The sequence below is a fragment of the Gavia stellata genome, chromosome 8 (assembly GCF_030936135.1).
Source record: "Gavia stellata isolate bGavSte3 chromosome 8, bGavSte3.hap2, whole genome shotgun sequence".
NCBI classification, from domain to species: domain Eukaryota; kingdom Metazoa; phylum Chordata; class Aves; order Gaviiformes; family Gaviidae; genus Gavia; species Gavia stellata.
Window position 1 is genome coordinate 20,112,059 of NC_082601.1, and position 12,500 is coordinate 20,124,558.

Sequence of the window (12,500 nt, forward strand, 5' to 3'; positions counted from 1 at the left end):
TTATTACTGGATATTAAATTGGAGAAACAAATCAGTAGTCCTGTTTAGGTAGGGTGTTAGTTATTTTACTTTTAAAATTGCTGTAGCTAATGAAGTCTTATTGGTTCCATATAAGAGCCATCACCAGTGGCAGGTAAGCTCCCAGCTGGACTGAACATTGCTCTGAGCCATCTTCACTGGAAAACAAAACAAGTAACTCCCCATGCTATACAAACAAGAATGTGTTAATAACAAATATAGGGGAAACACTGTTGTTATTACACTTAAGTATCAATCTAGATCAATCTGTTATTCTCTTCCTTTTCTATATGCTCAGTGGGCAGAAGCAGGCATTTCTGAAAACCTCTAGAAGACATCTTGAATGCCTAAAGTAGATATATGTTTTTCTCGTTAACATATAGGGGGTCTATGTGTCTGAGTACCCTCATATGCTGTTCAAGGAAAGGGTAGACTTTGGTTCTTGCAGCATAATCACAACTGGAGTAATTTGATATCTGCTTGCCTCAACTTGCAGCTTACCACTTACCTAGGGAGAAATCTGACTCACTACTGCTCTTATATTTTAGATATCCAAGGACATGGGCTCTTTGGTGCACATGAATTATTGCAGTAATGTAGACTTTGCTCCTTAAACAAATTATTTCTCTGCTTGATTTTAAATAACAGCGAGTAAAATTTTTACAAATTTCCTTCCTCAGGAATAACAATGGATATTTCTTTTCAATCCCCTGACTCTTTTAACATGCCTTATAGTAATCTACTTACCAAGAATGGCTACAACGATGTCACTCTTAAGGATTTCAATGGAGCCTCTTGACACAAAGTAAAGAGCAGTGAGAACATCTCCACAGTGCACTAAAGTGTCTCCAGGAGGTGCATGTGTTGTCTTAAATTTCATAGCCAAAGCTCGAAGACAGCCTTTACTGGCCCCCCGGAAAGCTTTGCAATTCTGAAGCAAATTTTGGTTAAGGTGCAGACAAATGTCAGCTTGTAAGCATTCTGGAAACCCCTTCAGAACCTGGAAAGACAAGCATAAGAATTTCATGTTAATGCTATGAAAGTTGCGTTATATAATTTTTATGTTTTCTTCCTGGACAGGAAGAAAGAAGTGACATACAAATAGAGGTGGCCCTAAGAGCTGTCAGTGTATTACAATTCAGCAAGTGCATAGTGTAATCTATATTGCAAAGCTTATACGATGTGAATACTAATGTACATACTAATGTATGTAGTGGTTAAAAAAACCTGTTATTAAGATTTCTTTCATTGCAAGAAATGAATATACTGCAGTAAAATAACAAATAAGACAGCTAAAGGCAGAGTCTTGACTGAATTTCACCTATTTGGACTAATATGTGTATTTCTTTTTATCAGTTATAAAAGTACTACTTTCAATATAAGAGAGGTTTTTGCTGAAATAACCATGACATTTGTAAAATGAGAACTCTGTGGACAAGATAATATATTTTTCAGAGAGCATTTTAATGGGTTTTTCATGATAAATATATTCTGCTTGCAAGTATAGGACTTAGACTTTTATCAGAAAAAGCAACACGTGCCACTGAAACAATGATGTTACGCAGATTTACATAGGCAGATGATTAGTTCAGCAAACCACGGGGCTAGTTACTTTGGTCCCTGCTCATCTCTTACTGAGAACAATGGGAGTTTGCCTGAAGTAGAACCACAGGATTCCTCTTGGGTACCATGGTAACATGTTAATTTTGTTTAGAAGAAAAAAAATGAGATACTTACAATGTGGTCATTATGTGTGAGCTTTTCTAAATTGTCTAGGATCATCCTACCTCTGCTTCTTTTAGAATCAATAAACATTTTTGCTACTGACTTCTATGGGAGTACTGCCCACCTTGTGAATCTGCCCACTGTGTTATTATACACCACCCTTTCTTTCTGTTGAATCCTGTTATCGGCTGTCAATGATGTTAATGGGTCATATGCTTTCCCTGGGACTGGCTACATCTGTTGCATATTTCTAAGGACAAAACATGAACTGATGCTACCAGTCTTATGAATATGTGAACAGGATGTGTCCTTTTGTTATTAGAGCAGTCTATTAATTAATTCCTTCTTATCCTCTGCACTGTTTTTCTACAAACACGTAAATAGTCCTGCACAGAAAAAAAAAAGTACAAAATGCATTCACTTGGTGCTATATTAATTCTTACTTCAGCACAATAAAGGTCTGTGCACTCACTCTTACTGCATGAATATATTCACAGCTCATATCCCTTGCTAACGAAGAAGATGAACACGTTTCTGATATGAGGCTTCTGTCCACACAAGCCAAGCTATGGTTTACAAATGAAATATTAGTACCTTTAACCGAGTTGAAATGTTTCTGTGATTGCTAATGGAAATCAATGCTGTGAAATAACAAACAGAATGTTTTAACACACATATGTACAAATATTTTGTGAGCTATAGGGCATTACCACATGAAATTTATACATCCTCAGAAAAAGCCAGCATTCAACCACAATAAGCAAAAGAAAACATGATAAATGAAAAGCCTCTGTGGTGCCACTCTGTCTTCAGTATCTATCACAACACTAGAAATAGCTTAGTATGCAACTACTCTTTTTATTTTAATGTAACTATATTGAAATAAAAATATTGTGGGTGTAGCAACTTATTTAGTGAATGATACTGAGAAACTGATAACCAAATACATCTGATTAATGATACAGGTGGAGAAGAATTGCAGATGTTTATTTTGAAATGGTTTTCTAGTCATGTGAGTAAAAAAAGACGTATTTTGAATTAATTCTTTTGCTATACACCTATCTGAATACAATTTAGAAGAGCTCAATTTTTTATAGGATGCAAAATAGGAAATATATTTTCAATTCAGAGGTACTTACAGGAAAAGGTATTTGAATTGTTAGAAAGTCAAGAGCACAGCCTTAGGATAAATTGTATACATTTTTCACATCAGCTTCTGTTTATCTCATTTATCACGGGATTGTACTTTACCATTAAGCAAAAACCATGCAGACCATGTGTGTTGGTTTATATTTCTGAAGATACTTTGGGGATTTCTTTAAAGAAACAATTATTTTGGTAATTAATTTATACTTAATATGAAACTGTTCTAAAATAATTGCATATTAGTTAATAGCTATTTATATGCCAATAACATCTGAAAGATACTAGCCTCTGTTCAAGTATCTGTGATTAAAAAGTCCCTGCCCCATGGAGCTTACACTCTAAAATAGTTATACATCAGAGAGGAAGAATATTTAATACCACAATTGTAAAATTGTTACTCTTTTGTTACTCTTTAGTAATGGTTACTCTTTAATACCACAACTGTCAGACACCTAGAATGAAGACAGGTGCCCCAATAACATTGATTTCCAATGGAGTTTTGGAGGTTACTCCACTAACACAAGTTTAGAAATGCAAGAAAGAAGCTGATTTGAAGGTAAATTAAGGATCTTACAATATTGCACACATTGTATATAGTGAGGTATTTAATTCAAGTCCAGTAGCTGATACTATACAGAATTTGATGTTTCCAAACTAAGTTTTATGTCGTGCAGTACAGAAAACATCTTGCCAACTCAAGCCTCCATGTACATTTCTAATATTCAGATTTTCATTACTTTGAGAAAATATTTCTTATTCATCAATTTTCAGCTTGTATTAATAAGGAAGTATCTGATTCTCACAGTTATCTTTGATTGTCTGTGTAGACCAGGAATAACTGAATTGAAAATCATGTTCTTATAATGTGGCAACCAACATCAATACATTATATGTACACATAGTGACAACTCTAAATATTAGAAAACCATCCATGCAGTCTTCAAAGTTGTGAGATTAGTTTAAGAATAATATAACTCTAAATACTGCATTTCACTTCATTTGTTGTGAACTTTTGGAGTTTTTAAACACTCCAATGTGACAACAAAAATTCAAAATACACTTTCCTAAACAGCTAAATGCCAGCATAATCTTGAAATTATATGAATGCAGGACTAAGTGATGCAAAAAGAAAATAATTTTCAAAATAAAATTTTGAAAATGATAAAGCTAGAATTGCTCTTTAAATACCATTATTCTCAATGACAAATCCAAAATTAATAAATCATTTGAATATGGGTTTGGGTTTGAATTGATCCATTCTTTCCTGACATATTTCTATTGTTACACTCAATATTTCCTCAATAGTGATTCCGCCGGGCCCTGGTGAGAAAAATCTTGGATTCTCATGGTTAGAATCATAGTTAGAATCAGAACTCATGCATAATTCAAGAGACACAGGTCTTCTGAAAATGAAATGTAACAAGATATAAAATCAGCATCAATCCTCCCCCACCTCAAAAAAACCCAGACCCTAAAAATCAAAAGGAAAACCAGTTATGATGCTCTGACCATAGGCTCCAGTTGTCTCTCCTTGATAGTTATCAAGTCCAAGTTCAGACGTCTCTTCCTGTCTGGAATAAAACTTATTCCACATGAAATAACATTGATTTATCTACTTGGCATGCTTAGAGAGGAGGAAAGCATCATTCAGCAAGAAGTAAAACACTTTATGTGGAATAAGTGATTGAAGCTGATGAAGAAATAAGTGAGGATAGTAGGGACATGATTCATATTGCCTTGAAGAATGTGGTCTTTTATAAGTGGAGAGGGAGTCCAGCTTCATTAACTTCTCTTTTTCAAGATGACAACAAGGTATCATTCATACACATACCAGAAACCTTTGTGACAACAGTATTGGAGACATCTATGTGCCCTAACCTGAAACGAATAGCTAATGTTTGGGGCAATGATAACTTTGTTTTGTTTGGATAATTTGTAAGATTCATGACATTTTTTAGATTTTTCTCTCCTCAATTCTGGATTAGTTATTGACATCTGTCCCACAGAAAATATTTAGAAAGCATCCAAGCTGAAGCAAATCAGGTTATTAGCTACAATAATTGTCATTAAACATGGAAATATCATCACATTCTATAGCAACAGAGTCACAGAATGGTTGAGATTGGAAGGGATCTCTAGAGGTCATTTTGTCCAACCTCCCTGCTCAAGCAGGGCTACCTAGAGCTGGAAGTCCAGGACAATGTCCAGATGGCTTTTGAATATCACAGAATCACAGAATCACTAAGGTTGGAAAAGACCTGTAAGATCATCAAGTCCAACCATCAACCCAACATCACCATGCCCACTAAACCATGTCCTGCAATGCCATGTCCAGATGTTCACCTCCAGTGATGGTGACTCCACCACCTCCCTGGGCAGCCTGTTCCAGTGCTTCACCAAGCTCTCCAAGGATGGAGAATCCACAACCTCTTTGGGCAACTTGTGCCAGTGCTCTGTCATCCTCACAGTAAAAAAGTGCTTCCTTATGTTTGGATGGAACCTCCTGTTTCAGTTTGTGCCGATTGCCTCTGGCGCTGTCACTGGGCACCACTGAAAAGAGCCTGGTTCCATCTTCCTTACACTCTCCCTTCAGGTTTTGTTCACATTGATGAGATCCCCCATGAGCCTTCACTTTCCAGGCTGAACAGTCCCAGCTCTCTCAGCCTTTCCTAGTATGAGAGATGCTCCAGTCCCTGCCATCTGGCAGTCAAAGATATTCCTTTAGTCCTGCATATAATCTTCTGTCATATATTTTCTCTGTTGAAATATAGGTGGGATCAAACATTAAATGCCAGGTAGCAGTTGGAGAGAGCACAGGAGAGCTCTTGTGTGTTGTGGGACAGTTTGGGGTGTGTTGAAACTCATTTCAGCTAAGGCTTTCTTGTCCTAGAATCAGTCAGACTTATTTATGAGTGGCAAGTATCTAGCACATAAAGGGAAAGAAAGGTAGACTCTAGTTCATCTGATGATTTAGGCTGGCATAAACTGAGAGAGGAATTCTGGTCCTTCCCCACATTATCTCTTAATTCCTGCTCTGTCTTGATCTCTCCCTGTGAAATGCTTTGAGGAACTGATCCACACAAAAACTAACCCAGCAAAAAATTTGAGCAGCTGAAGTTACAAAGAGGCTGGAATAAATATACTTTGTGTCATAGACTACACATACTTAATCTCTATTTGGATCTCATCTGCATAATACAGACCTCAGGATATGTTGACATTGGCATCACTAAATGCTGAATAAAGTTCTTGAACAATTTGAATAATAAATTTTGAACTAATTACAGGCAGCAAAACCCATGCCTTGGAGAGTTCACTCTAGTGGGGATTTATATTAAAAATTAACATTTTGTCTGTCTTTGTTCTGTAAGAATGAGTGAAATTAATTCATAGTAAGTCATATGTTTTGTGAAACAACCTATGTCCTTAATTTTCATCTTTCTGCCACCTAATTTTAGCACTAATCTGATACTCTTTAGCTGCACAAATTGCACTGTGCAGATTTTGAATTAGTATCTCTGTCCCCCAGTAGCTGTTCCCTCTGATGGAAAGAGTAGTGTGGTATTTCGTTCTGTCACAAACATTTAACTCTCAGATTTTAATAACATCTTAATCCAGGCTAAACTTTTCTGTAATTCAACCTAGTTTTATTTCTAGAAAGAATTTAGAATTTACTATTTCTGTGATAGTTAATTACGGAAATAAACTATTTCTATAAGCCAAAACTTTTCCAAGGGCTTTCACCATTTATAAAAGAATGAACAAGGTCACAGGTGGCAATAATTCTGCTCCAGCAGCTCTTGGGCTCCACATAGAATAAGGATTATTTCTGACGATTCCTCTTCTTTATACAGGAAAATTTTGCAGAGTCAGATTTTGTTTGTTTATTTGTTTGTTTTTGGCAGGATATGAGGGAGTTCCTTAGAACAGTTGAGAGAGAAGAGAAACAGTGTTTGATAATGAGTTAATTCACCTTTCAATGAGATTTGAAGTCTGGCAACCTTATCAAGAATTAGGATCTTTAGCCTTCAGTCATTGCCATGACACAGATTTGTGTGACATTTTTATGTTGAAATTGCTGGAGCTGCAGTGTATCATTCTTCATCTATAATCTTATTACAGTTTCTGAGTACATATGAAAGGTGATCTCTGAGATAGAGATCTCTGAGGACAGAAAATTTTTTCAGTTTCTTAGACTGTTGACTTCCTCATCACAGAAAAGTTTAATGTCTATCGAAGTCGGAAGCTGACCAAATCCATGTCTTTCCAAAAATATACTGATGATTGGAAAATTGTGAATTTCTCTTGCTTTTGAGACATTAGACCACAAAATACAATGTAGTGAGAAATTGATAAAGGACCTCTTTGCAAATAGATTGACATTCTTGAAGGTCTTTTTTTTTCTATGAGGTCTTCTTTTCTGTAACTCAATTAAATGTATGCATTCATGTTTTTTAAGTGGTCTTGTTATAGAAAATGAAAAAACAGCTTTACAGCTAATCATATCTGAGGTACTTTCTGATAGGCTTATATGTCTTTAGGATTTCCATTATGACATACAGACAAATAGCAGTACCACATTCCACCATGATTACAAATTCCCTCTGCTTAACCAATTACTACAATTACTACTAGATTTTGTTCCAAACACTTCTGATGGTATAAGGAACTTCTCTTGTTATTTTTTAAATTTTCATTTACTTTTCTAATTTTCTGGTTCAAAGACTATTACTGGCAATAGTTCTATTAGTAGAATGATTTTGATCATAAGGCAGGATCACAGCGGGAGGAAAAGCAAGAATAACAAATGTAGTGGTGTCGTCCAGTGACCAGTGGCAAGTCTGTCACAAAAGAAGCCATACCAAAGCAATGATGAACCTGGCCTTTATTTGATATAGTAGCGTTGCTCGTTCTGAACCTTCAAGACAGGTGTGTGCTCTGCTGTACTTGCATGGTCACTGTGACCAAGACAACTTATCACAGGTCTAAAATCAACCATTTGCTTGGATGCTTGCAGGAGAAGGTTCCATTAGTTTATACATAAAAAATCTGACTTGTTCTCTCCTTTCGTGGTACTGGGTAAAATCCAAAATAAAAGGGAATCTGTCCCACAGCTAAAATTTTAATTAACATGTACATTTGCCTAAACACTTTCCAAAGCTTGTCCCACTTATTTACTTCTATGAACTCTTTTTAAACGTAAAATAAACCAATAAAGCTATTCAGATGCACAGAAGATCCATGGAAAGAAGGGGGGGAGGACTGTAAAAAATACATGCATAACTTAAAAAAGGATCTCAAACACTAAATACGTCATCTTTTTAGGGTAAGCATCACAGGCATGCTATTATCAGTTCTGGACTGATAACATTGGAATGAAGGAGGGAAAGGAAGGCAAAGGGAGTTTAGGAAAAACAGAACAGGATAGTTTAAAAAATAAAAATAATATCTTTGAATCTCTGAGACTGGTGATGTCTTTCTTGAAACAATATACACTGTAAATAATTTTTTTGTAGTTTAACTTTGCCAGTGTATACCACAGGGATATGATTTAAATTATGCTTATTCTATAGACTCAAGTTTTTTATCCAGATTAAAATAAATCCCAAATCCTGTTTATCCAGTCCATGCATAATTATATGGAACTGTTTTTATCAAAATACATTATGCAATGAAACATAATCAAAGAGATGTAGAAATGAAGCAGAGGGGAACAAATGAACAAATAAAAAATGTTCTCAGCATATTTCACCAGCAGATCTTTAAAGTTAATTTTAAGTTTAGCCATTTCAAATGAGCATAAAGAATTATCTTCTGTTTTTCACAAAAAAAGTGTAGGTTTTTGTTTAGGAAATCAATTTTATTTAGTCTTAGTGCAGTATTATTCCAGAGGTTAAAACTTGGTGGGTTTTTTTTCCCTTTTCCTGAATTCATAAGTATATTACTGATGATAATTAAAAGCATCTTTTGAAACATATTCTCTAATATTATTTTTATATATATGAGTATGTGTGTGTATACATTGCATGTACATACATATAAAATGTAAGTTACTCATGCATTTCATATTTCAAAGGAGAAAGAGGACTGAGTTTTTGAATTTTATTCAGTTTTCAGTCATGAAGTGAAGAAGAAAGACCTTGGATCAAATTCTGCCTTCAGATATTTGCAAAAAACTCCCAGTAAATATTGACAGGAGTCAAACACATTTGTCTGAGGACAGTATCAGCCCTTTGGTGTGTAAATGCAAATATTTCATGCAAAATTAAGTTAATACCACATGCAAGTCCATCTCATATGCAGATGGCTTATAGCCAGCAAAACTTCATTGGTGCTTGTGCTAACATGCGTATGTGGTTTGAACTAAGAGCATTCACGCAAACGAAAATGCAGAACGATCAGCATGACAACTGTGTCAGAGTGACATTCCTACACAGCAACTCTCTAATGCAAACCAATATGCACATGACCTTTTTTGGGCAGAGAAGCATGATTTGAGTTGTGGGGTAAAACAGAGATTAACAAATGTGGTTAGTATTTCTTAATGTCTAATTTTTAGTAACCATTTTGCCCCACATCTAATGCTACTTGGATCGTTTCCCTTTGCTATCTACCCCTTCATCATGCAAAAAGTCACAATTAAAATTAGAAAGCATTGAACAAACTCTAAACCCGACAGATAACATGGATATTCTCCACACTTTATACTGGAATTAAATTTGATATAAATACCTCCTGCTCTTACCAGTGGGTGGTGTTATTCCATGTATTTAGGTATGAAGCAGACAGGAAAGAGATAAATCTTTCATAAGTACAACATAAATCACACAATTCTTATATTATCCTTGCACTGAGTGTAATATATTCAAACTCACTTTTTAAGAAAATCAAGTGACTGCCATAAAACTTGAGGGATAGAATTGTGAACAGAATAAGAAATAAAATATAATAAAACAAGATACTAAACTTTATTTTTTTCACTTTTTATTTAAAACAAAGCCTCCATACTGCCTTATAATCATATTGCAGAATATGGGGTGTTTAATCCATTTAGTTAGTTTTTCACATTAATGATAAATCCAAGACTAATTCCAGTACACCAATTCCTGCATTATGCAAAGTTTAACCTGACAACATCCAGTTTTAGTTACTATTTCATGTGAAACAGGTGTTCTTAGTACATCCAGTACCTCCATTAGTGGTAATGAATTAGTTAAGGTGTACATGATTTTGTAATATCTTCAGAAATAATTCAATGAACTACATTAGGCTTAGGCTGCACCCACCTGCAGGTTAAGGGCCTGATCTTGCAAAGTGCTGAGTACCCCACAATCCCATTGCCATCAGAGGGAATTAAAGCCACTCAGTGCCATGCAGGATGAAGCTACTGAGGCTGCCTTCCACTGCAATAATCCCCGGCAGATGTTTTTACAAGAATCCTTGTCCTGAGTTGGGCATAATATCTCTCTGGGGGGATACTCATGGAAGTGGGAGGTGAAGCCCAATATATTTAATTTGCTGTCTTACTTTTAAGATCTGCTTTACTTAATGGTAACCATAAAGTCAAGCTATCAGTGATTCGGCTTTATGAAAGCTTTTAATCAAGACAATTGTTTCTGCTTATCACATAAAAGTGTACCACTCTGAGAGTCATTCCCAAAAGTGTGTATAGGTACCACATGGAAGCAGTTTGAATTTATGCCGAAATTTCAGGAGCTGATTTCTAGTTAAACTGTTACAAAAATGTATAGCTTTTCTTGTTCTTGCCAACTTTATGGAGAGCTCTGCAAAGACTCTGATCTATAACTCAGAATAGCTCTGGAAAGCATCCTTCTAGAGACACAGATTCACAGATCCTTAAGATGCACAATGCTCTCAGTGTCTTCAAATCTATGTCAACTTTTCAGAAAAAATGTTGCTGTCTACAGGAAATAAGCCAGAAATATAGATGCTTACTTTTGCTCATTAGCAGATTGTTTTTCCTTTTTAGCTGGCCACATACATAATATATTTTTCTGTAAGAAGTGTTTACAGTTTTTTATCAAGAACAGAAAATATGAGTGTGGTATCTTGCCCATTCCTAGAAATGAGATTCCGTGGATTGCTAAATGGTTAGTAGTAGAGTTGACTTTCAGTGCAGTTTTATGTGGTTGTGAATGCAAGGGAACTACTGTTCAGACTATCATATGATTGGAATATTTCATTCTCAAAAAAGCAGCTAATCCACCTGCCTGCTCCTCTCTTCCACTCACCCCCAATATACCCATTCTAGATTACATGATAGGATTTTGAAAAAGAATTGATTTCCACAGGTTTTATAAAAGAGTAACTCTGCAGATACCAACAAAGGTACTCTTGTTTGATATGGGAAGTGGAAAATCAGGCCAAAGAACAAAAAAAATTCTGAACAGGTATGTCTGAAATAAGAAACCAATGATTTTGTTTTGCTTGTTTTAAGCTTATAATAGGCAACTGCAGTTCTCAACATTTCCTATGCACAGTGAGATTTCAGATTTCTGATACAGCTTGTAATAACCTAGGCAGTTAAATGTTTGGATGCCAAACTTGTAATGGCTTGGTTTTCAATAATTGCTATATATCCACCTTCTTAAGCTTGTACTTTTACAGCTCATAGATAATGAAGACTTACAATCTCTTTCTAAATTCTCATGCATTCATCTATTCCTCAGCATCCGTGCCTGAAAAACTGAACAACATACCATGTTCATGTCAATGCCATTGGTGTACGTCCACGCATGCTGGAAGTATTCCTCAAGTCGCTGCCGCAGAGGGTTGGGGATTTGATGAAAGCGTATAAACTCCTTTACTCGCAGCATCTGCATATGATACCGTGCAGTTCCCGAGTAGAGTCTTTGGATTATTGCAGATACGTTTCCGAAAATACTAGCGTACATTAATGCTGGATTAAACAGAAACAAAAGTTCCTTAAGTCATATCATTGGGTTTTGCAGATGATGCAACAGTTCTTATAATGTACTTTGTATATAAAACAGCTCAGATGAGACTAGTAACATTTTCAGAGATATGGAATTGATTTACCTGAAGCTTTTTATTGATTTGATTGTATCAGTACCAACTCATTTAGCTGATGAAGCTTAAATATTAAATTGTAATCAAGTTGGTAATATGTAACTTTGGAGATTTGTAGTCCTGAATTTAGTGTTGTAAATTAGGTTCATCATCTAATTTTATGGACTTTGGCAGAACTGAAAACTAGGAACTAAGGTTAAGTACAAGTTAAGAACAAAGGGCAGAGTTAAGAAGGTACACATACATTTATAGGTTCAGGGTTTAAATCAACAAATAAAATATAATTACGATTATTGAAAAATGATGGGCTATAGTTTCCTAAATCCACACAAAACTCAGCTTCCTACCCTATACAGGATTTGCTTACAGACACTGATACACAACACAAAACTTCCGACAGTTTGGATAACAGATTTTGAGTAGTCAAGAAGCTTGACTACTTCCTGACACTGCATGAGTCACAACATGTTTTCACATGTAATACTGCTTTCCCTGGGAATTTGCCCTTCTGGCTGCATGCTTATAATCTTATTAGCTTAGACTGTTAAGCCATTTGCTCA

The 12,500-nt window shown here is 35.4% G+C and overlaps 1 protein-coding gene across 1 annotated transcript in view; it reads right to left on the reverse strand.

The window, feature by feature from the left end:
* Positions 1–12,500, reverse strand: part of KCNH7 (potassium voltage-gated channel subfamily H member 7) — a 242,720-nt gene that overhangs the window by 29,049 nt on the left and 201,171 nt on the right. Inside the window, exons 9-10 of the mRNA XM_059820291.1 lie at positions 11,610–11,809; positions 766–1,018 (exon numbers count right to left, since the gene is read on the reverse strand). Of these exons, the coding sequence (XP_059676274.1) occupies positions 766–1,018; positions 11,610–11,809 (453 nt within the window). The remainder of the gene's footprint in view (positions 1–765; positions 1,019–11,609; positions 11,810–12,500) is intronic.